This window comes from Rana temporaria, chromosome 13, assembly GCF_905171775.1.
Source record: "Rana temporaria chromosome 13, aRanTem1.1, whole genome shotgun sequence".
In the NCBI taxonomy this organism is placed as follows: domain Eukaryota; kingdom Metazoa; phylum Chordata; class Amphibia; order Anura; family Ranidae; genus Rana; species Rana temporaria.
The window spans coordinates 76,635,923-76,661,015 of record NC_053501.1 but is presented as its reverse complement, the minus strand read 5'-3'; the positions used below and the strand labels follow the sequence as shown (position 1 = coordinate 76,661,015).

Sequence of the window (25,093 nt, the reverse complement as noted above, 5' to 3'; positions counted from 1 at the left end):
CTTTGTAAGAGACTCCCCAAAGTGGCAGATTTGTGTATATATACGAAAATTATCCAATATGGGGATCTCGTGAGAATACCCAGACTTGGGCGATATGAAACAAATATGGTGGACATGTCCTAAAGTCAGGAGGTTATGGATTGGGGTGTACATGATGGTCAATGCCTTTTATCCATGTGAATCTGCGGAGAGACCCATGAAAGGCACTTTTACATAAACCTATCGCAGATGCTACCCATCGGGAACGTACTCTAAACCGCTCATATATTTATGGCAAAATAAGTATTGGTGTGAACAGACTCTTCGGTTGTGAGCCGAGAACGGACGGTGGTGAGGCCCTTTTGTCTCCACCATTGAAAGCTTTGAGGATTCTCCATCTCAGGAGGCAACAGAGAACAGTTAAGCAGACGTGAAAGAGGGAGATGGGGGAATATCAAGCGGGCTGAGTATTTAATGGAGTCCCAGACCGAGAGTGAGCCACAAATGGGTTCAGAGACTTGACACGGTGTGCGGGTGTAATCCATGGTATGGAAGAAAGAGGGGGTAGAATCGGCGTACAGGACGTCAATAAGGGTCCATAGAGGAGCCAAAATACCCACATGTAGTTGAGCGATCTGGGCAGCTTTATAATAGTGGGCAATATTAGAGCATAAATTCTTCTAGTATCAATTGCACACAGTTTTTTAAGCAACTCGGCAGGTAGGTTGTTCCAGTTTGCAGAACTAACCACAGATCTTCTGTCTCCTCATGTAATTCCAGTCAGACTCAATGTTGATCAGGGCTTTGTGGGAGCCAAAACATTGCTTCCCTTTGTTTATGCTAAAGATTGTTCTTGACATTGGCTGTATGTTTGGGGTTCATTGTCCTGCTGTAGAAGAAATGTGGGGCCAATCACACGCCGTATGGAATGATGGTTAAGTATCTGCCTGTATTTCTCAGCATTGGGGGCATCATTGATCTTGACCAGATCTGCAACTCTATTTGCAGAAATGCAGATGCTTCACTGTTGCCTGCAGACACTCCTTATTGTACCACTCTTCAGCCCTTTGCAAAAAAAATGCCTATTGCAACAGCCAGATATTTTACATTTTGACTTGTCAATCCAGAGCACTAGCTGCCGTTTTTCTACACTCCAGAGTTGAGTCGCTTAGCCTTGTTGTCATGTCATACAACTGATAAAAAAAAAAAAAAAAATTGTATAGCAGGGCCATATAAAAATATACTTTGTGAAGATTGATTTGTGAGTTAAACTTTAATTATTTTTTTTTTTATACATCTTTATATGTTGGTGAGCCAAGTCGCAGGTTTCTTGCATGTAAAGGACTCTGTTCACCTTTTTATTCCCTTTTTGTGAATTTTTTACGGTTTAAAATATAACCGTTGCAGTGGAAGCCTTTTGTGATAAAGAAATCCTGTGCTGGTGCGATCCAACAGCTTAAAGCATACTTTTGCTTTTCATTAACCCCAATGTTACTGTACCATACCATTCTACACTGAATGCTAAAAAAATGCCATTTACGGGTGTGAAAAGCATGTGTGACATCAGTAGGCCAGTCACCTAGCGCCAATGTTTTCACTTGAGGCAGGGTCTAACAGACTTTTGTAAGCAGGGGCAAAAGAAAGGTGAGTATTTGGTGCTAGGTAGATTCCCTTTTAAGTAAACGTGTCTATATGTTACTGAAATCTCTTTAATGCACTGTGGCCCTTCAATTATTACACCCTTGTTTTGATTGATCCATACATTTTGTTTGTTCACCGCGTACTTGTATGTATAACAAACATGTTTTTTAGATAATTATTATTTTATTTTTTAATCCCTTTTAGTTTTGAGATAAAGCAAAAACTTAAATCTGCAAAGAAGAAAGAAAAGAAATCAAAGAAGAGAAAAATTGATGATGAGCAGGAAAAGAAAAAGCAAACACAAGTTGTGGAATCTCAGGCACAGGTAAATGCTTTCAGGAGATTGTCAGAAATGTAGGTGTTTTTACACCTAAATTTTCAGTGTTTAGTTAAATTGGTACCCTGTCTATAGCTTGTAGGTGATTAGCATCCAGTTCTGTACTTTTTCTTGGCATGTGAAGACAATCTATAGACTTCAGCGGGAACATTTGCTCTTCCGTTTTTAATACTTGGTAGAGGTGCACCGAATAGGAAATTTTGGTACTGAAAATGTTAAACAAAAACTACTGTATCTATTGGCGTATAACACTCACTTTTTTACCATGAAAATGGAGTGTAAACTGTGCCTGCGTGTTATACGCAGGGGGCTGTGGAAAGTTTTTTTTCCTGAAACTTCCCTCTTAGGGGCCTTTCCCACTGGTGCGTTTTTGCCACGTTTTCGCGGTAAAAATAGCGCTATTAAAACGCTCCCCATGCCCCTCTCCATTGAAATGAATTAAAAACGCGGTAAAAACAGCGTTTTTTAATTCATTTCAATGGAGGGGGCAAGGGGAGCGTTATATGGGCGTTTTAATATCGCTATTTTTACCGCGAAAAACGCACCAGTGTGAAAGGGCCCTTAAAGTTAGGGTGCGTGTTATACGCCGATAAATACGGGTATATACAATTTTTATATATAGCTGTATTCTACTTTTTTATTAATATCATGAATTTAAATGCATATGAATTTTATTGGCACCTTTTTTTTAGCACAAGATAAGATGAAGAAAAATGTATCCCTTTTAAATTGTATGTATGTTTTCACAATGATCTGTTGTGCTTCCGTTGTGATCTTAAAAATCCTGCTTGCTGCATTTTTGGTCAGTTGAAAGAAAATGCATCAATAACGCATCTGGTTTGAGTCACATGACCTATCAAAAACACGACATAAGCACAGTAAAATTGTGTTTGTTTTTGGTGCCCTTATTGGCATCTTTCTTTTTTTTTTTCTCTGATCGACAAAATGCCATTAACGCCCTTTTCAGCCAATACAGTGCCCTGAAAGTTTCCATACCCCTTGAAATTTCCCACATTTTGACATGTTACAACCAGAAAGGTAAATTTTATTTTATTGGGGATTTCATGTGATGGACCAACACAAAGTGGCACATAATTGTGAAGTGGAAGAAAAATGATAAATGGTTTTTATTTTATTTTTTACGAATATCTGAAAAGTGTGGCATGCATTTGTATTCAGCCCCCCTAAGTCAATACTTTGTAGAGCCACCTTTCACTGCAATTACAGCTGCAAGTCTTTTTTGAGTATGTCTAAAACGGCTTGGCACATCTAAAGGGATACATTCTTGCCCATTCTTCTTTGCAAAATAGCTCAAGCTCTGTCAGATTGGATGGAGAGCGTCTGAACAGCAATTTTCAAGTCTTGCCACAGATTCTCAATTGGATTTAGGTCTGGACTTCCATTCTAACACATGAATATGCTTTGATCTAAACCATTCCATTGTAGCTCTGGATGTATGTTTAGGGTCATTGTCCTGCTGGATGGTGAACCTCCAACCGGGTCTCAGGTCTTTTGCAGACTCTAGCACAGCGGTAGGCATCCTCAGCCCTTTGGCTGTGGTGAAACTATAAGTCCCATGAGACCTTGTAAAACCCTGACAAAAACCCAGGCATGACTCCTAGAGGCAAGAAGGGATTTGTAGTTTCACCACAGCTGGAGTGCTGAGGTTGCCCACCCCCTGCTCTAACTGATTTTCTTCTAAGATTGCCCTATATTTGGCCTTAGCCATCTTCCCATCAACTCTGACCATTTTCTTTGCCCCTGCTGAAGAAAAGCATCCCTACAACATTCTGCCTCCACCATGGTTTGCGGTGGGGATGGTGTGTTCAGGGTGATGTGCAGTGTTTTCTGACACGCATAGCATTTGCTTTTAGGCCAAAAAGTTTAATTTTGGGCTTATCTGACCAGAGCACCTTCTTCCACATGTTTTCTGTGTCCCTCACATGGTTTCTCCCAAACTGAAAATGTGACTTCTTATGGCTTTCTTTCAACAATGACTTTCTTCTTGCTACTCTTCCATAATGGCCAGATTTGTGGAGAGCACGACTAATAGGTGTCCTGTGGACAGATTCTTCCACCTGAGCTGTGGATCTCTGCAGCTCCTCCAGAGGTACCATTGGCCTCTTGGCTGATTCTCTGATTAATGCTCTCCTTGCCTGGCCTGTCAGTTTAGGTGGACGGCCATGTCTTGGTAGGTTTGCAGTTGTGCCATACTCTTCATTTTCGGATGATGGATTGAACAGAGAGATGTTTTAAAGCTTGTGTTTTTTTTTTTGTTTTTTTTTTATATATAACCTAACCCTTCTTTAAACTTCTCCAACCTTATCCCTGAATGGTCTGGTGTCTTCTTTGGCTTACATGATGCTGTTTAATCACTAAAGTTCTCCAACAAACCTCTGAAGGCTTCACAGAACAGCTGAATTTATACTGAGATTAAATTACACACAGGCGGACTCGAATTACTAATTAGGCGACTTCTGAAGACAGTTGGTTCCACTAGATTTTAGTTAGGGGTGTCAAAGTAAATTGGGGTGAATACAAATGCACGCCACACTTTTAAGATATTTATTTGTAATAAATATGGAAAACCATTTATCGTGTTTTTTTTTTGTTTTTTTTCCACTTCACAATTATGTGCCACTCTGTTGGTCTATCACATAAAATCCCCAAAAAATAAATTAACGTTTTTGGTTGTAACATGACAAAATGTGGAAAATGTCAAGGGGTATGAATACTTTTATATATGTAGGTTTACAATAGGAAATTGTATGAACTGTTTCTTGTACAGTACAGGGCACATTACAATTGGGGTATATGTAACTACCTTAGTGATTAGACCAGTGGTTCTCAACCTGGGGGTCGGGACCCCCTCAGGGGTCGAATGATGATTTGCCAGGGGTCACCGGATCATGGGCTGTTCTTGAAGCTCCCTGGAGCAGGGCTGTTCCTGGACCCTGCGACCGCCAACTCATCTCATCCTCTTAGCAATTGCCCCTTGAGTTCATGGCATGGCTGGGGGGTAGACTAGAGGTCAGCTGACTAGTGAGGAATGTGAAGTGGGAGGGGCTGGAGGAGACCCTATCTCTTGATTTTGGCATAGGTGTCACTATTGCAAGACACCACAAAGTCGGAGACACAGTGAACCCGGAGACACTGTGAGTAACACTACCTGTGATTATAGTTGCCATTAAAAGTCCCCATTACAGTTCTCAGATCAGCAAATGACCTGGATCAAAAGCACCTAATCCACTCATCCCATTCCCCCAACCCCCCCACCAAGGAGTAAGAGAAGGAATAAAAATAGAGAATACATGGAAGGGAGAGGAAAAGAGGGGGAGGAACAAAAAAAGGGAGAGAAAGAATGAGAGAGAACAAGAAAGACAGGCACTAGAAAGGTTGAGAACCACTGGATTAGATGCTGACAAAAAAACTGCAGTGACATTGCACATATATACTGCCAGACACTCCCAGCGCCTTCGCTTTTTGCTGGTATCCAATAAGTACCAACTTGGGTTTGATTGTAAAATCTTACTGTGCAAAATATTTAATGTACATGTATGTTATGTTTTTATTATAGGGCTTGGTTGCCCACGCTGTATATGCTATATATTAAAGTGTCATAATTGCCTTTTAAACATTCTATATTGTTGCTCCAATATCCGCCTTTAAAGTCCAAGGGGATTATTCCAGTGCTATGCACATGCTATTCTTTATATATTAGGATGTTGACAGTCCCTTACACCCTTCCCAGAAACATATGGCTCCACAGAAAGGTACCGAGGTTTGTGGAAAGATCACGGGATCCTCTGGCGGACGCTAGACATCCTGGTGGCCCTATGGGGCTGGTATCGTCTGAGCTGCGATTCTTTTTTTCTCAAATCGCCTTTCAGGACAACCTTGGAGAGAGCGCAGCTCCGCCTTTTCTGTAGGAAACACCCACAGGCTTTAAATCCCTCCTCTTCCACCATGGCTTCAGTTATTGTGTTTCCTCCGCCATGGTGGAAGCATCAGGTTGGAGCCAGGGAGCTGCGTTCTCTCCAAGGCTGGAGACAGGCTTTTCCCTCATTGTTTTTCCTTGTTTTAAGGCTGTGACTGAACCATCCCAGCTCCCCCACTGTACCTCTGGTCTTGCCTGCTCACGGGAGCTTTGGGATCCATGGGGGATGCTGCGTCTGGTGCCCGGAGTCCGCAGGTTTTGGCCCCGGTGGTCGGGCAGGTACCGTTTCTTTCAAAGAAACATGTCCTGCATGTCGGTTCCGGGTCCCGGTCTGGCGGGTGACGTCACGCCGGCGACGCGGCGTTTCCTGTGGAGGCGTGGCGCTTGTGGCTCCTGGCGCCTGGAACGCAGGGACTAGAGGGCGGGTTCTCTGACCGGCGCTTCCGTTTCCGGCTCCTATTGATGACGCGGAGCCCGGGAAACTCAAAAACCCAGCGTTTTCCTCTACAGCTGTCTCTCTGCAATGGAGGAAAGAGTTACAGCGATGGCGGATGCAGGCGCCGTCAGCACCGGTCAGGCCCAGGTAAGAGGGGTACAATGGTGCCTTTATTCTGATCCTTATGGGCTTACTATTGTTGTGTTTGTTGTTCCTTCCTATGGGAGCCTGCTCTGCTATGATGGAAGCTTGTGCTGGGCCATCTAGCAGAAACTCTGGTGGTTGCTATGTTTTATCTTTCTTCTTAAAGGGGACATTTTTCACTCTGGTGGTGGTATTAGCACGGTGGCGGTTTCCCTTGCTTAGCTAATAGAGCTTTGATTTAAATTAGTTTAATTTCTCGTTTCAGGAGAAAACTGCTAGTAAAACTAAACCAGCAAATCCACCAAGCCAAAGGAAATGTCCTTCCTGTAAAAACCCTCTGAGAGACTCTTGGCAGAAAGCCATGTGTAGATCGTGTATTAAAGAACTTGTTGAAGAGGAATCTTCTCAACAAATTAAAGAATTATTTTCATCAGTCAGGGAACTTTCGGACTCACTTAGTTCAGTTAAATCCATGCTAGTACAGAGTTCGGTCCATACTGAGCCCCAGCAACCACCAGCAAGCCCACGAGCTTCCACCTCCAGGCCAGTAGTGGTGGACTCTGGGGATGAAGGGACAAGTACTCTTCCCTCACTTGTAGACTCTGAGGAAGAGGAAGAAGAGGATACAAGCAGAACCTCTAAATATAAATTATCCCTGGAGGATGTAGATGAACTTTTAGGTGCAATCTACACTACCCTTGATATTCAGGAGGAAAGAGTACAACTATCAGTCCATGATAAAATGTACCAGGGTATGGATGACTCCAAACATAGAGTCTTTCCTGTTCATAAAGTGTTAACTGACACAGTTAAGAAAGAATGGAAAGATCCGGAAAAGGGTCCCTTCCTACCTAAATCTCTTAAGAGAAGATTTCCCTTTGAAAATAAAGAAACCGAGGTTTGGAATAAGAAGCCCAGAGTGGATGCTGCCTTTTCACAGGTTTCTAGAAGGACAGATCTGGCCTTTGAAGACATGTGGGTCTTGAAAGATGCGATGGACAAAAGAGCAGATGCTCTCCTTAAAAAAGCTTGGGACTCCGCATCCGCCAGCCTTAAACCAGCCATGGCTTCCACGGTGGTAGCAAGAAACCTGGAATGCTGGGTAGAGAAACTGAAGGGCCACATTGAAGCGGGCACCCATAGGAAAGACCTTTTAGACTCCTTTCCTCTAATCCTTAATGCAATTAAGTACATGGCTGATGCATCAGCCGAATCAATTAAAATGGCAGCCAGATCCTCAGCACTTGTCAATTCAGCTAGGCGTGCAGTCTGGCTAAAAACGTGGTCAGGGGATACAGCCTCAAAGATTAAACTTTGTGGCATCCCTTTTTCAGGCGATTTTCTTTTTGGGCCAGACCTGGAAACAGTCTTAGATAGAACGGCCGATAAAAAGAAGGCTTTCCCAGCCAAGAAGAAACAGACGTTTAAAAAGAATTTTCGTGCTGTTCAACAACCCTACAAAAATAGAGAAGATGTCAACAAAAAACGTTGGATTCCTCAAAAGGGTAGGGGAAGAGGTGGGGTTCTCTTCAGATCTCCTCCAGATCAAACCCCTAAAGACAAATGACAAAACTACTCCAGTAGGGGGAAGATTGTCATCCTTTCTCCCTCAGTGGAGTCAAATATCCACAAGCCCTTTCGTAAAGAACATCATTTTACAAGGTTACAAGCTGGAATTCTTGGAGTGTCCGCCAAGCAGGTTTTACATTACAGCCCTTCCAAGAGACCAGGAAAAGGCTTCTGCCATGACGAACCTTTTACAGGATCTGATTCAACAAGAAGTCATTGTCCAGGTCCCGAAACAGCAGGAGGGTCGGGGGTTTTATTCCCATATATTTCTTGTAAAAAAACCTTCAGGCAAATACCGGTTGATTCTGAATCTAAAGATCCTGAACAGATCAATACGGTACAAACACTTCCGTATGGACACAATTTACTCCATCACAAAACTGCTGTCTCCAGGCTGCTTCATGGCATCCCTGGACCTAAGGGATGCCTATTTACATGTGCCAATAGCACCAGCTTCCCAAAAATTCCTTCGCCTGGCCATCAATCTGGGAGCATCAATATGGCACCTCCAATTCAGGGCCCTACCATTTGGCCTGTCATCTTCCCCCAGAGTTTTCACAAAGATTATGGCGGAAGCCCTGGAGCCCCTAAAACTGAGAGGGATCTCGGTCGTGCCATACCTGGACGACCTATTATTTTTCGCAGATTCCAGGGATCAGCTTGTGACGAACCTCCAAACGTCACAGACTCATCTCAAAAATCTAGGTTGGATCTTGAATTTAGAAAAATCGCATCTAGATCCCTCTCAGGAGATGAGGTTTCTGGGCTACACCCTAAACTCAGTAGTGCAAAAAGTGTTCCTGCCTCAGGAAAAGATAGACAAAATCTTTTCAGCAGTGGGTCAGATCCAGACGAACCTTTCAGTACCAGTCAGAACAGTTATGTCAGTTCTGGGCCTTCTTACAGCTACAATTCCAGCAGTCCAGTGGGCAAGACTGCACTCCAGACCACTCCAGAAAAACATCTTGCAGGTCTGGTCACACCAGGTGCCGTTCGAAAAACGTTTCAAACTATCTGCGAAAGTGAAACGAGCACTATGGTGGTGGAGGGACCCTTCCAATCTAACGAAGGGTCTCCCATGGATTTTTCCCCTGGACAAGCGTCTAACAACCGACGCAAGCTCCTGGGGTTGGGGAGCCCATCTGGAGGGTCAAACCGCTCAAGGCACGTGGTCAAAAATAGAGGCAAAAAAATCGTCAAATTGGCGAGAATTGAAAGCCATTCATTTGGGTCTGATAGCTTTTCAACAGGAGGTCAAAGGACATCATGTACAGATTCTGTCAGACAATACGACAGCAGTGATCTATGTGTTGAAACAAGGGGGAACCAGGAGCAAAGGGCTCATGGACTTAGCCAATCAACTTCTGTCATGGGCGGAAATAAATGTGGCCTCCCTATCGGCAGTCCATCTGAAGGGATCACAAAATCTCCTAGCAGATCTGCTAAGCAGAAAAAGAGTGGTGGAAGCAGAATGGAGTCTGAACCAGGAGGTGTTCGATATGATATCAGAGGAATGGGGACATCCCCAAGTGGACCTGTTTTCAAGTCAGCTAAATACGAAGGTCCAGGAATTCTTTTCTATTCACAGAATGGATCAGGCAGTGGGGATAGACGCCCTAGCACACCCATGGAATTACCGGCTGTGTTACGCCTTTCCCCCTTTTCCACTAATTCCTCTGGTCCTAAGGAAATTCAGGGAGGAAAACACCAACCTGCTCCTTTTTGGCCAAAAAGGCCTTGGTTTGCAACACTTTTGAACCTGGCCTCAAAACCTCCCTGGAGATTACCATACAGGAAGGATCTATTGACACAGGGCTCTGTGTGCCATCCGGAAGCAAGCAGGCTACATCTAAGTGCTTGGTTTCTGAAGAAGACCTTCTAAAATCTAAAGGACTTTCTGATAAAGTAGTTAAAACTCTACTATCAAGTAGAAAAGAGGTAACTAGGTCCATCTACCTCAAAGTATGGAAGAAATGTAACTCTTGGTGTTCTTCCAAAAATTTCGAAATCAAGAGTACTATTTCAGTTCTGGAATTTCTCCATGAAGGAATGGAGAAAGGTCTAGCCGCCAGCACCCTGAAAACACAGGTAGCGGCTCTCTCAGTTTATCTTGAAAGATCTTTATCCAAAGAGACTTTAATTTCTAGATTTTTTAGGGCTCTGGCTCGAAATAGACCGATAGCCCTCAAAGTTTTCCCTTGTTGGGACTTATCTATTGTTTTGCAAGGTCTCACGGGAGCTCCGTTTTGAACCTTTACAGAGTGCATCATTAAAAAGTTTAGTTCTCAAAACAATTTTTTTAGTTGCCATTACATCAGCAAGGAGAATCAGTGAGCTCCAAGCTCTAGCAATCAAGGAACCCTTCCTTAGAGTTTTGCCAGACCGAGTGGTCCTTCAAACAGATCCAGCCTTCCTACCGAAAGTGGCCTCAACTTTCCACCGGTCGCAAGAAATAATTCTACCAACATTTTCCTCAGTTCCGGCTAATGCAGGAGAAGAAGCTTTCCATACACTGGATGTAAGGAGATGTCTGTTACAGTTCCTTTCCGTCACCAAGGAGTTCAGGAAATCAAATGCTCTTTTTGTGGTATTCTCCGGTTCCCGAAAAGGGGAAAAAGCTTCTAAGAGTACGCTCGGTAGGTGGCTTAGACAAGCAATTTCTGAAGCCTATCAAGCAAAAGGAGAAGTTCCTCCTTCTGGGATCGCTGCTCACTCTACAAGGTGATCCGCAGTTTCCTGGGCCGAAAGGGCCGGTGCTACGCCTGATCAGATCTGTAAGGCTGCTACTTGGTCCAGTTTTTCAACTTTTATTCGGCACTACAGGTTGGACTTGCTGTCGGCCGCAGATCAAGCCTTCGGCAGGAAGGTACTGCAGGCAGTAGTCCCACCCTAGGGTAAGTTACTTGGTTATCCTCTCCAAGGTTGTCCTGAAAGGCGATTTGAGAAAGGCCTAGTTAGACTTACCGGTGACGGTATTTCTAAGAGCCTTTCAGGACAACCGCTATTTCCCTCCCTAAAATGTATATAAAAAAGTAAAGTATGTATCTATCATGGTGTTGTGGTTCTCTGTGCTTTGTTTTCCAGTGCCGGAGGCCACACAATAACTGAAGCCATGGTGGAAGAGGAGGGATTTAAAGCCTGTGGGCGTTTCCTACAGAAGAGGCGGAGCTGCGCTCTCTCCAAGGTTGTCCTGAAAGGCTCTTAGAAATACCGTCACCGGTAAGTCTAACTAGGCCTTTTTTTTCCTCTTGAGCTACTGCCGAGGCTTTTGCGCACCATCAAGGCAGAGATGGATTCCTGTCATTTTCGTGGCCCCAGACTGGCCTCACCAGTCCTGGTACGCCAACCTGGTTGCTTTGGTTCCTTTTTAATACTGCCTTTCAGGGAGACTCTACTGTCCCAAGGGCCTATCTTCCATCCCTTAGAAAACTTTATGGAGATTTCCCTGCTTACGCTGTCCCAAAGGGTGGCCTTTTTGGTGGCTAGTACTTCTGCTCGCAGGGTGTCCGAACTGGTGGCGTTATCTTGTCGTACTTGGTGGTCCACAAAGATGAGATGGTTCTTTTCCCATGTCCGTCATTCCTCCTAAATGTAGTCTCTGATTTCAATTTGAATGAAGACATTGGGGGTAATTTACGAAAGGCAAATCCACTTTGCACTACAAAGTGCACTTGGAAGAACAGTTGTGTAAATCTGAGGGGTAGATCTGAAACGAGGGGATGCTCTGCTGCTTTTATCATCCAATCATGTGCAAGCTAAAATGCTGTTTTTTTTTTTTTATTGTCCTTGCATGTCCCCCCTCAGATCTACAGCGACTGCACTTCCAAGTGCTCTTTTAGTGCAAAGTGGATTGCCCTCCCTGTGTCCCAGGCCCAAACATCTTTAGGAATTTGCTTTGTATGCCCTGAATGTGGTTCGGGTGTATTTTGCAGCCATAGGGGTTGATTTACTGAAGGCAAATCCACGCTGCACTACAAGTGCACTTGAAAGTACATTAAAACTGCACTTGGAAGTGCAGTCGCTGTAGATCTGAGGGGAAGATCTGAAATGAGGGGATGCTCTGCTGATTTTATTCAATCATGTGCAAGCTAAAATGCTGCTTTTTTATTTTCCTTGCATGACCCCCCTCCGATCTACAGTGACTGCAATTCCAAGTGCACTTTCAATTGCACTTGCAGTGCACTTGTAGTGCAAAGTGGATTTACCTTTAGTAAATAACCCCCATTGAGTCTATTCGGAGGTCAGGCTTACTGTTTGTCATCACGGACGGGCTAAAAAGGACTGGCAACTTCTGCGACCATTTCCAGATGGATCAGACAGACGATGACTCAGGTTCCTTTCCATGCAACAGCGCACTCCACTTGGGCGCTTAGGCTACTTTCGCACTGGGGCGTTGGCGGTAAAAGCGACGCTTTGCCATAGTTTTTGCGACGCTTTTAACCCCCGCTAGCGCCTAAAAAAGGGTTGGAGGCGCTGCCCAATGATTTCAATGGGCAGAGGCGCTTTAGGAGAGGTGTATTCACTGCTCCTACAGCGCCTTCAAGATGCGGCTAGCGGGACTTTTTTGAGCGGCCGGCCAGCGCACCGCTCCAGTGTACACTGGAGTGAAAAAAGCAACTCTTTCAGGGCGCTTTGCAGGCGCTATTTTTAGCGTTATATCGCCTGCAAAGCGCCTCAGTGCTTTTTGGGCCTTTCGCCACCAGGCGTCAGTTGTGCAGGTTTGCAAGGCGGCCACTTGAAAATATCCATCCTGGAAGTATACTCGCATGCTGCCAACTGGAATTTGTACACCCTCAACCAGAGCACTTACGGGCACCTGGGCAGAGAGCTGGTGTCGCCCTTGAAAAAATTTGCAAGGCGGCAATGTTGTCAAGTTTTCGCACCTTTGCGTGACATTACAGGCTGGACCTTACATCTGCCAACGATCAGGTGTTTGGCAGAAAGGTCCTGCAGGCTGTTGTCCCGCTCTAAGGGGGCAAGTGTTTTATCCTCTCAGGTGCTGTCCTGAAAGACGCTTTTGGAAAATTCAAGTTAGACTTGCCAGTAACTTGTTTTTCATAAGTCTTTCAGGACAGCAAAGACCCGCCCTATTAGTTTTTATATCCTATGCTGTGACTGGTATATGTGTGTTACAGCCGGGGGCCGGAGGTTCTCTTCTACAACTGATGTGTGGTAGGGAGGTGCCTCCCTTTAAATATCTGGAGGAAGAAGGTTTTTCCTGTTGTCTGGTGGGAGGAGTCATGATCTCCCAGGTGCTGTCCTGAAAGACTTATGGAAAACAAGTTTCCAGTAAGTCTAACTTGAATTTTCGGTCGCAAAGTTCTTATGGCATCTTGTGGTTTTAATTCTTGTTGTTGGGTTTATTGGCACAGTTCTGCTTGCGTAATTGTTGCCAATCCTTATTCCTTGCTTGGGTATGTCCCAGAGTCTATGAATTCTCGGCCTGTGTCCTGTACTGTACAATAAAGATGAGAGGAATTTTGACTTGCCTGTAAATTTCATAATATGGCGTACAGGACAACAACTGATGTGATTTTTAAATGGGCAAACATTTGATCTTTAATCACACTTTTTTAAAGAACACAAGAAAAACTTGCCTCAGTGTTTGCTGCATTAATTGCCTTATTGCCTGTTGTATATAATTTGAGGTTTTCAAATATAGCTTCTAAGGAAAAAAAAAAAAAATGCATGGTGTATATTTTATTCTATACATTACTGTAGCACTTCATTTAGAAAGTTGAGTGAACAAAAACAAACTTGGGAAAAGTATGCTGACATTTTCTACTTTTATTATTTTTTCTAGGTCACATCACATAACAAAGAGAGACGGTCAAAGAGAGATGAAAAATTGGACAAGAAATCCCAGGCAATGGAAGAGTTACGAGCAGAGAGAGAGAAGAGGAAGAACAAGACTGGTATAGTAAAAGTTTTTTTTATTTATTTGTATATTTTTAAAGAATAAATATTTTTTTTAAAAGCCATAATTCTCTTGCAATGTATCTGTTTTTTGTTTTTTTCCTTTATTTTGTTTTAGACCAGCAGCCCTTTGCTTGCATTTATCTGGCCCTTGGGGCACTCTTGCTCCTACTGATATCAGTGAGGCACCATTCCTCCCACTGACAGCCAGGAACATTATTCCAACTGATCTAAATGCTGGAACACTATTGGGGGTCCTAGTAGATGATGGGCTCAGCAATGGCATACAATGTCAAGCTGCTGTTAAAGCAAACAGAATATTGGCATGCATTAAAAAGGGGATCAACTCCAGAAATCGATAATTCTCCCACTCTACAAGACTCCGGCTGCACCTAGAGTGTGCTGTCCAGTTCTGGGCACCAGTCCTTAGGAAGGATGTACTGGAAATGGAGAGGGTGCAAAAAAGGGAAACCATGCTAATAAAGGGTCTGGAGGCTATTGGTTATGAGGAAAGGTTGCGAGCACTGAACTCCTCTCTGGAGAAGAGACGCTTCTGGGATATGATTTCAATTTACAAATCCTGTACTGGTAACCCCACAATAGGGATAAAACTTTTTTGCCGAAGTGAGTTTAGCAAGGCACGTTTAACCTTAAACTACGTAGAGGGTTCTTTACTGTAAGAGCAGCAAGAATGTGGAATTTCCTTCCACAGTCGGTGGTATCAGCGGGGAGCATCGATGGTTTCAAAAAACTATTAGCCAAGCACCTGAACGACCACAACATACAGGGTAATACTGACATATAATCACACACATACCGTATTTTCCGGCGTATAAGACGACTTTTTGGATGCAAAAAAATGCATCCAAAGTCGGGGGTCATCTTATACGCCGGTGACAGTCTCCGTCTGCTGCAAGCGTCAATGATTTAAAAGCCGCTCCTTCTCCTCAGAGTGTCCTGTGATAGGCGGAACACAAATCTTCACAGCAGCGCCTCTGTTCTGTCATATCACAGATGCCTTCTCATCCTCATCCTCGGATGAGATGAGAAGACGTCCGTGATAGGCGGAACACAGAACAGAGGCGCTGCTGGGAAAATTTGTGTTCCGCCTATCACAGGACACTCTGAGGAGAAGGAGCGGCTTTTAAATCATTGACGCTTGCAGCAGACGGAGACTGTCACGGCCTGGAAGTCAAATCGGCAAAACGTGAGTGATGGCACTGTTCGCACAGTGAGGGGGCAAGTATGGGGACAGTGAGGGGGCAAGTAATGTAATGGCACAGTGGGGGCATGTAATGGCACAGTGAGGCATGTAATGTAATGGCACAGTGCGATTTGAAAAAGCCTGTTTCTGTCAGCGGTTCTGGCTACCCCTCAGCTTCCATAAAGACTAGTAGGAAGGGGGTAGTCTTATATGGCGAGTATATCCCAAAACCCAAAATTTTCCTTGAAAATTAGGGGGTCGTCTTATACGCCGGCAAATACGGTAGGTTGGACTTGTGTCTTTTTTCAACTCGCCTACTATGTAATTATTCCTCCCACTGATGCAAACAATGGGACACAATTCCCTCCACCGAGACCCGGGGCTGCCAAGTAGAGCTGCAGATTAATTGGTAAATTGCAATCTCGATTCATACAACACCCCCCCACATACACACAATTCATATAACAATTGAGCCGTTCTCTGCTCATCGCTGTTAAAAAAAAAAAAAAAAAAACGTATCATTTGGTTCTTTAAGGTCGAAGGGATGAACTTCGGTCTCCAAATGAGGTCAGTTTATACACTTAGACTAAGCCTTCTTCTGACACTTGTTGCTTACATGTTAACTGGTTTGCGACCAGCTCACGCAGATATACTGCGGCAGAATAGCTCTTCTGAGCGAAATCCTGTGTGTGTGTGTGTGTGTGTGTGTGTATATATATATATATATATATATATATATATATATCTATATATATATCTATATATATATATATATCTCTCTTCACCCAGAGGACGTGCACGCCCCCTGCACATTGGGGGAACCCGCTGCGCATGGGCGGCCACACACGATCTTGTGCACGAGCGGCAGCACAGGGGGTGTGTGTGTGTGTGTGTACACACAAATCCCCATGCTGTCAGAGGAGAGATGACAGAGCATGTGTTTTTACAATGAAACCACAAATTGTCATCTCTCCTAGTTATAATAGCCATTTAAACCCCTTTGTGGCAACTTGTGTGCATGTTATCAGGCCGAAATCGCCAGGGTATGTAAACTTTTGATCAGGGTAATTTGGGTAGTGTGTGCGATTTATGGTTTAAAAAGGGTTAACACTGTTGATAATGGCTTTAGCCAAACTAACCATGAGTGAAAGAAAAGTATGTGTTCTCTTTCATACTATGAAAAATGGCCAAGAAATCATAAATTCTGCCTGGGTAAAGCTTATGTAAACTTATGAGCACAACTGTATCTGTAAACCAGTGTAAGAACCTATATTGCTATATGCTTGGCTTTCCAGTGAGCGAAAATCTGGTTATATAACAAAGGAGTGGTGTTTAACCCACAGCTGCAGGAGTTGAGATGTAATGTAGTTGAAGGATTGTGATCTTTACTAGGACACTAATATGTTCTGTACTTGTACATGTTTTGGTATGAATGAGGCCTACATTCCTGTTCAATATGGGTGTGAACTGGCCCTGAATGTATTTGAGTTTGTAATATTTGTATACAACATTTGTATCTGTTTTTATTATGCACATTGATGACTTTATCAATTATGATGTGGAAATTATATTTAAATGCATTTTCTAAGATTTTCTTTAAATGTCTATATAGCTGAGCTAATAGCACGAAAGCAGCCATTGAAGACTAGTGAAGTATATTCTGACGACGAGGAGGAAGAGGAAGATGAAAAGTCTAGTGAGAAGAGTGATCGATCATCCAGATCATCTTCCTCATCTGATGATGATGAGGAGGAGGAGTAAGTAGATTATTTCCATAGTACTATCATTTATTGGCATTTTTTTTACATGTCAAGATAACAATGATTTTTTGTATAGAGTATCAAACAATTGAGTTCTGTAAATTGGATAGTGTACAACCAGAAGAGCAAAGCTTAGCAGATCAAGAAATCATTTAGGAGGAGAATTGTCAAGTTGGATGCACAGCAAGGCATTTTAAAGTCTGGCAGTTGGGGACATTAAGGCAGCCTTCAAGTGAATAACTTTTTTTTTTTTTTTTTCATTTACCACTGAGTTGAACGGAAAACACTGACTTTATTTCTCTATCACATGCTGCTTCCTATGTCCTCCCACTGAGCTATTGTGTCTCAACAGCGGGGGGGAGAATACACCGATCAGCACTACCAGCTATAGCCTAACAACAAAAAAAGTCTGGCGCCAAATAACAGGGATGTATGTAGTAAATGGAAAACGACTACAGAGTATAGGAAGTCCTACCCAACCACAATCGGCAGCTATATGGAAAACACATCAGGAGTGATGTGATAAAAACATGTGCAAACAGAATGACCATATGTGGAGCGCTGAAATATAGGTCAAATAAATATGGGCATCAATATATAGGTAATGGGTAAAAATGTCAATTTTATTGCCATAGAAACATTTAAAAATAACAAAACATTCCTCTGTAGTCTGGATGGAAGAATAACAGTCAGCCAGCATTCCTCCGTAGTCTGGATGGAAAGATAACCGTCAAATAGCCTAACAGTGGATGATACCTTGAGCGGCGTGCAGGATGCCAGATGACGGGGGGGCGTGCTACAAAGGATGAAACTCTCGTGGGATCACTATGCTCTGCTCACGATGGAAAGGGGGGAGAAGCTCATCCAAATGGAGGTGAAGAGGTGACGGGATAGAGCTGATAACAGCCCAATGCGTCCATCAGTAGATCCCCGATGCACAGTCTATGTGTGCTCCCGTGTCAGCCGAGGCTTCCTGGGCGTGATGACATTTTTACCCATTACCTATTGCCTCTATATTGATTCCCATATTTATTTTACCTATATTTCAGCGCTCCACATATGGTCATTCTGTTTGCACCAGCTATAGCCTGCAGCACTGATTGAGTGGAAAATTTGATGGAACTGTTGTACAGAAGTCCCTCCTGGACCACCTGAATTTCAATCCAAGTATGGATGGCTTTAGGCTACATTAACTTGAGAGTTTGAATGTACACCTTTTCTCTTTTGATAATTGTTAGTATTTTTCAAAGAAAGTATGCAAAACGGAAATTAACACAATTTGTATTCTTTTTGTGGGGGGCAGGGGTGTTTTGGATTAAGTCCAGTAGTGGGTACTATATTCTTAGTTGTCTTCACTTTATTTTTAAAGTTACTTTTTATGTTTCTGTATGTTTTATTTCTCCAGAAAAGAAGAAATTCCGCCTAAGTCTTTGCCTGTTTCTTTGCCTGAAGAACTTAATAAAGTCAGGTTATCACGACATAAGCTGGAGCGATGGTGTCACATGCCATTCTTTGCTAAGACAGTGTCTGGTTGCTTTGTAAGGATAGGAATTGGTAACCATAACAGCAAACCTGTGTACAGGGTAAGTACACATGACCCAAATGAACACTGCAGTTATTCAATCTTCTGGAAGTTTTTGTAAATCTTGTACAACTGTTTTACAAACCATGGGCAGCAAAGTAGTTAACACTTCTGCCTGGTATCACTGAGGTCGTCTGTTCAAATCCCAACCATGACGCTACCTGCCTGGAGTTTGCATGTTCTGCTTGTGTCTGTGTAGGTTTCCTCTCACATCCCAAAGACATGCTAATGGGTTAATTGGTGTCTGTCCAAATTGGCTCTACTATGTGTTTGTGTGTCAGTTAGGTCCATTAACCCCTTGGCGCCTGCCATATTGACCCTGAACGGCTGCGTACTGTATATGCGACCCTGTGTTTACAAGTTAGCATGCTGAGAGCACGTTAGCTGGTGGGGATCGATAAGTCCCCCGATGCTGAGAGCCCGGGGTTGAAGCTGGCAGTTGCGCCCGCTTATCATAGAGATGACCGAGGACTGGAGGTCGCCAGGTTACCTTGGAGATGACCAAGGACTGTAGCTTCATGGAACATTTCTATGGTCTAAGAAACCAGCAGCGATGAGGATTTTGTCACTTCCGGTTTTCAGATTTAAACATGCTATTGCTGGTTTGTAAACGCATCTGAGCAAACCGTTCTTGGTTTTAAGGGTAGGTGTTTCAGTAAGAGAACCTGTCCTTACCTGTGCTATCACAAGGAATGTTTTTCATCCCTTGTGATAGCAATAAAAGTGATCTCAAGATAAAAAAATTATTATAAATTGATAATTAAAACATTTTTAAAGCGTCCTATCCATGACAGATGTGAGGTATCGCCGCAAACGTTGGAGCGAGAACTATAATTCTAGCAAAGAGAGGGTGAGCCGAGCTAGCACATTACCATAGTAAAAATGTATTGAAAGATAAAAAAACAATTGTTCTACTCAAACACATGACACAGGTAAGCATGTCCTAAAAAGCAAAAGAGATCCCACTGCAATCAGCCAGTGATATGGGAAGACCCAACAGCGTCTGTATTTGCAACATTTCATGGGAGAACCCACTTCATCAGAGCCAAATAAATGAACGACCAAACACACTTTTATTAATACACAATGTTATACTCATACTTCTAATCTCCTCCCCCTAGGTAATTGGGGGGTGGGACCCAGGTTGACAGGACATCACAATTTCCAAGTCACATGAACCACGTGTCACATGGAACAAAATAGTATGAAAACACAACGGCAATGCTTAATCACCTGCCTACAGGGCACTTTCACCCCACCACCAAAAAAAAAAGGTTTTACTTACTTTGTACATTTTGTAAAAAAGTAATTTTTCTCCTTCACTGATGTGCGCTGATGAGGAGGCACTAATATGCCATGCTTATGGGCACTGAAAGGTGGCACTAGGCGGCACGGATGGGCAGCAGTGATGGGCACTGAGGGCCTGCACTGATTGTCATCACTGGTGGGCACTGATTGGTGGCGCTTTATTGTAATCGGCGCACTGATGATATTCTAGTTTAGACTGAAGGACAATTACTAAATCGCCCTGTATTACAACAGGTTGAATTTTTAATTCAATTTGTTTTAATATAAAGGAACATCCAATTGTTCTGTGGTGGAATTGGGCAGTAAAGTGAAACGAATACCTCCTACGTCTGAACTATATATGTTGCAACACATTTCAGCTGTGTGACAAGTGCTCAGAGATTGATTGCTTTTTTTTATTATTATAGTTAGTTATTTTACAATTTCAAATGTTTCTGGCCAATTCTATTCACTTATACATATTTACAACTCTGTGTGTGTGTACACATAAAGTACTGGGCATAAAGTTTGGGGAAGCTATATTTAGATGAAGAGGGCTCTCCCTCAAAATGCGTTGGCCAATTCAGACGCTTTTGGATTTTTCCATGTCATCGGCTGATACTATGAACCTGAAGGGGATCTCTTTTGCTTTTTGTAACATGCTTTACTGTGTTTGTGTTTGTAAAATATAATTTTTTTTTTTTTTTTTTTTTTGCTTTCAATAAATTTTACTATGGTAATTTACAAGGTCGGTGCACCCCTTCTTTGTTTTGCAGTGTATATACCCATTGAGGGGGCAGCAAGGCACATTGGCGCTAAATTCTAACCCTTGTTATGAAGAGCAGACCCAATAATCCTTGAAGCATATCATTCGAATACAGGAGAGCATTCTTTGGACGAAAGCAATAATTCTAGCACCAGTTCTTTTGTGTAACCTTAAACTGGTAACCTGTAAAGACTTTTAAAGCGTCACCTTTGGAGATGCTGTAAGTACTGTAGTTTGCCATTCCATGGGTATGTGCAATTTTAAAGCGTGACATGTTGGGTATCTATTTACTTGGCATAACATAATTTATTTTATCAATCAATTCGGTAATATATTGTGTTTTTTGTGCATTTAAATTATACTGTATTTTAAAAAAAATTGCAAAAAAACTGCGCGGATGGCATGTGATATAAAAAAAAATTGCAACACCCATCATTTTATTCTCTAGGGTCTCATAACCACTTACGGACTGCGCCGCCTTCATTATACGACAGTACTTTGACGTGGAATAACCCCGGTATCCACTTCTTCATTGGGCTCCGCTGTGCGCAGCAGTTGTTTGGCAGCTATGGCGCACATGCGTTAGCAAGAATGCCGCTGTGCTCAGCAGTTGCTGTTCGGTGGCCGTGACGCATGCAAAAATGCAGCTGGACTTAGCAGTTTGGCGGCCATGGCGCACATGCGCAGCAGCCTTTGGTTGGGCGCAGATTTGCATTGTACGCAAATACAGCCATGCCCATTCGTCAGGGCCATGTGCTTTTGCGCGCATAGAACGTTCCAGCGCACACCCAGCTTTTTTTTAAGCTGTGTTTGACAAGCATGCGGTGCTTCCAGTAGGCAGCTGTGAGAGCAGACACTTGCAGCGGTTCACTTCTGCTTACCCGGGTCACATGAGACCAGTGATTCCTTTCCTGAGGAATCCACTGTAGAGGAACCCTTTTCTGCCTCGAAATCTGAAAAATTGCCAGTGCAATCCCTTACAGAAATGGACCGTTTTTAGCGTTTAGGCTGCACTTAACTGAATCTGCTGGCAGGCCCGTTTCTTCTATGGGTTCTTTAAAGGCCCCGCAGGCTCTGCATGCCTTTCCTGTCCATCCTTTATTGGAAAAGCTTATATATGAGGATTGGGTTTATGCAGAAAAGCATTTTTCTCCTAAAAATTCACAGATCCCAGATTTAACAAGGGGGGGGGGGGCAGATCCTGGCCCCCCCACCCTATGTGAATGAGTATGGAGTACATCGTAAATACTTTGTCCTTTAATCCCATGGAAGAGAAGTTCACCAGGAAGTGGAGTGTGCCAACCGTTGACGTTGCTATCTCCTGTGTGAATAACAGTCTAACTTGTCCAGTAGACAATGTTCAGATGTTTAGAGATCAATCGGATAAGAGACTGGAAGATTTACGAAAGACCTCTTTTTCTATGGCAGGTGCTGTAGCTCAGCCTGCAGTAGCAGCGATAGGCATTTGTCAATCCCTAAAATATCAACTGAAGCAGGTTCTCGCTTTATCTTTTAGGGATTGACAAATCCGAGACTTAGCCAAGCTGCCATGGGCATTATATTTTGCAGTTGAAACGATTAAGGTTTCTATTCATCAGGCCTTACACTTTTGTTGGTGCATATGCGTTGAATCCTGTGGTTGAAGAATTGGTCAGCCGGGCGCCATGCAAGAAGCTTTTCGCTGGTTTTCCATTCCATGGTGAACGGTTGGTCAGGGATGTGTTGGACAAACACATCCAAAGGATTTTGTGTGGAAAAAGTACTCTTTTGCCAGTAAAAAGGAGGAGTAGGCATCCTTCTTTTTAAATAGGATTTCTCGCTAGGGACATCAGTCTCTGGGCAGTCACGACGGCCTCCACCGTCAGGTTCTAGAGGGAAAGCTCAAAGTAAAGACTGGGGGCGGAAACCTACTAAACAGTCACAAGGCCTCCATATGAAGGGGCGCCCCCTCTCGATCGAGTGGGGGGGAAGGCTTCTGCAGTTCTCAGGATCTTGGTGGGAAGAGATCCAGGACAGATGGGTAATTTCCACTGTATCTCTAGGTTACAAACTAGAGTTATGAGAGTTTCCACCGCCTCGTTTTCTGAGATCGAGCGCTCCCAGAGATCCAGTAAAAAGGTCTCTGTTCCTGGCGCTAGACTGGTTGATCTCTTCACGGTGCCAAAGCGGAATGGAGATGTCGGACCCGTCCTAGATCTCAAGGGTCTAAAATCAATTCCTAAAAATATATTCCTTTCGCATGGAGTCAATTCGGTCAGTAGTTTCCACCCTTCGTGGAGGAGAACTTCTAGTGTCAATCGACATCAAAGATGCATATCTGCATGTGCCTATTTTTCCCGCTCACCAGAAATTTCTGCGGTTTGAAGTGGAGCAGCACCATTATCAATTTGTAGCCTTGCCCTTTGGTCTAGCTACTGCACCCAAGGTGTTTACAAAGGTTCTGGCCCCACTCCTGGCCAGGCTGAGGGCTCAGGGTATAACAGTAATGGCATACCTGGACGATCTGCTGCTGATAGATCAGTCGGTAGCCTGCTTAAACCATAGTGTGGTCAGCACAGTCAAATTTCTGGAAAGTTTGGGTTGGTTTCTCAATCTAGAGAAATCTTCCCTGCAGACAGTGAAAAGAATGGAGTACTTGGGCCTGGTCATAGGTGCAGACCAGAGGAGAGTACTTTTGCCCCAGGCAAAAGTCAACGCTTTAAGACATCTGGTCCAAGTGATCAAGACGAAGAAAAATCCCTCCGTTTGCCATTGTATGAGGTTGTTAGGGAAGATGGTGGCCTCATTGGAAGCCATTCCCTATGCCCAATTTCATTCAAGACTGTTACAAAACGGTATCCTCTCTGCTTAGAACAAAAAAAATCCAAGCTCTAGACTTCCCAATGTGTCTGACCTCCAAGGGTGCGTAAGACCCTTAGTTGGTGGTTGGTGTCCAGAAATCTACAGAAGGGGGAAGTCCTTCATTCCTGCCACCTGGAAGGTGGTAACTACAGATGCCAGCCTTTCAAGTTGGGGAGCAGTCCCGGGAGACATGACTGATCGGGGCAGTGGTCCGAAACCAAGAAGACCTTGCCCATCAACATCCTTTAAATTCGGGCGGCTCGTCTGGCTCTGTGGGCCTGAACGTTCAGGTTGCTGGATTGTCCTGTCAGGATTCAATCCCAGAATGCCACAGCAGTGGCTTATATCAATCGCCAAAGGTGCATCAGGAGTTACGCAGCCCAGAGGGAGGTGAACCATATCCTGGCTTGGGCAGAGAGGCATGTACCTTGCATAAATCGGCAGTCTTTATTCCAGGAATAGAGAATTGTCAGGCGGATTTCTTGAGACGCCAACAGTTGTCCCTGGAATGGTCTCTTCACCCTGACATCTTCCTGGCTATATGCCAAAGATGGGGCACCCCAGGCGTAGATCTGTCGGCGTCCAGGTTCAACATGAAGGTGGACAAGTTTGTGTCGAGAACAAGGGATCCAGTCGCATACGGGACTGATGCGTTGGTAAACCCTTGATCAGTTTTCACTTATTTATGCATTTCCCCTAGATCAGGTGCTACCAAGGCTTCTTCACAGGATCAGGGTGGAAGGAAAGCCAGTGGTTCTTATAGCCTCGTCATGGCCCAGAAGATCCTGGTATGTGGACATTGTAAGGATGGCAGTGGGGGACCCATGGCCCCTTCCACCTCGTCCAGACCCGCTCTCGCAGGGACCAGTGTTCCACCCTGGCAAACTCTAAATTTGGCTACTGAAACCCACACTAAAGTTACGGGGGCTTTCTGGGTGGTATCTACCTTGATTAATGCAAGAAAGCCGGCTTCCAGAATCGTATATTATAGAGTCTGGAAGGCATATGTGTCTTGGTGCGAATCCAAGGGTTGGCATCCTCGAAAGTATGTCATGGGCAGATTTCTTGCCTTTCTCCAATTGGGTGTAGTAATTAAGGCTTCATTTCTATCAAAGGTCAGGTCTCGGCCTTGTCGGCACTGTTTCAAATACCGCTTGCTACGCATTCTTTGGTCTGGGCCTTTGTACAGGGGGTAACGTGGATCAATCCGCCTGTTAAATCACCTTTGTGTCCATGGGACTTGAATTTGGTTTTGTTGGCATTGCAAAAGCAGCCCTTTGAGTTCTTATGCCATATTCCTTTAGTCCTTCTGACAAGGAAATTTATTTTTCTGGTTGCTATATCCTCTGCTACAAGGGTATCAGAATGTGCTGCTCTTGTAAAGAGCCATATTTGATTATTCACAAGGACAAGGTGGTGTTGCGTCCTCATCCAACCTTTCTACCTAAGGAAGTGTCCAGTTCTCATTTGAATCAAGATGTTGTTCTCCCTTCTTTTTTTCCCAGAACCTTGTTCTGTGGAAGAGAAATCGTTACATTCTTTTGATGTAGTTGGAGCAGTTAAAGCCTATTTGAAAAACAGATGTTTTGTTTGTACTGCCAGAGGGCCCCAGGAAGGGGCAGGCAGCATCAAAATCTACTATTTCCAAGTGGATTCGGCAAGTTAATATTCAGGCTTATGGTTTGAAAGGGACA

General features: G+C 43.7%; 1 protein-coding gene across 1 annotated transcript in view; it reads left to right on the top strand.

Annotated features, from left to right (window-relative positions):
• The window catches only part of RTF1 (RTF1 homolog, Paf1/RNA polymerase II complex component), a 106,185-nt gene that overhangs the window by 22,220 nt on the left and 58,872 nt on the right, over positions 1-25,093 (top strand). Inside the window, exons 5-8 of the mRNA XM_040332122.1 lie at positions 1,825-1,945; positions 13,847-13,958; positions 16,776-16,920; positions 18,329-18,506. Of these exons, the coding sequence (XP_040188056.1) occupies positions 1,825-1,945; positions 13,847-13,958; positions 16,776-16,920; positions 18,329-18,506 (556 nt within the window). The remainder of the gene's footprint in view (positions 1-1,824; positions 1,946-13,846; positions 13,959-16,775; positions 16,921-18,328; positions 18,507-25,093) is intronic.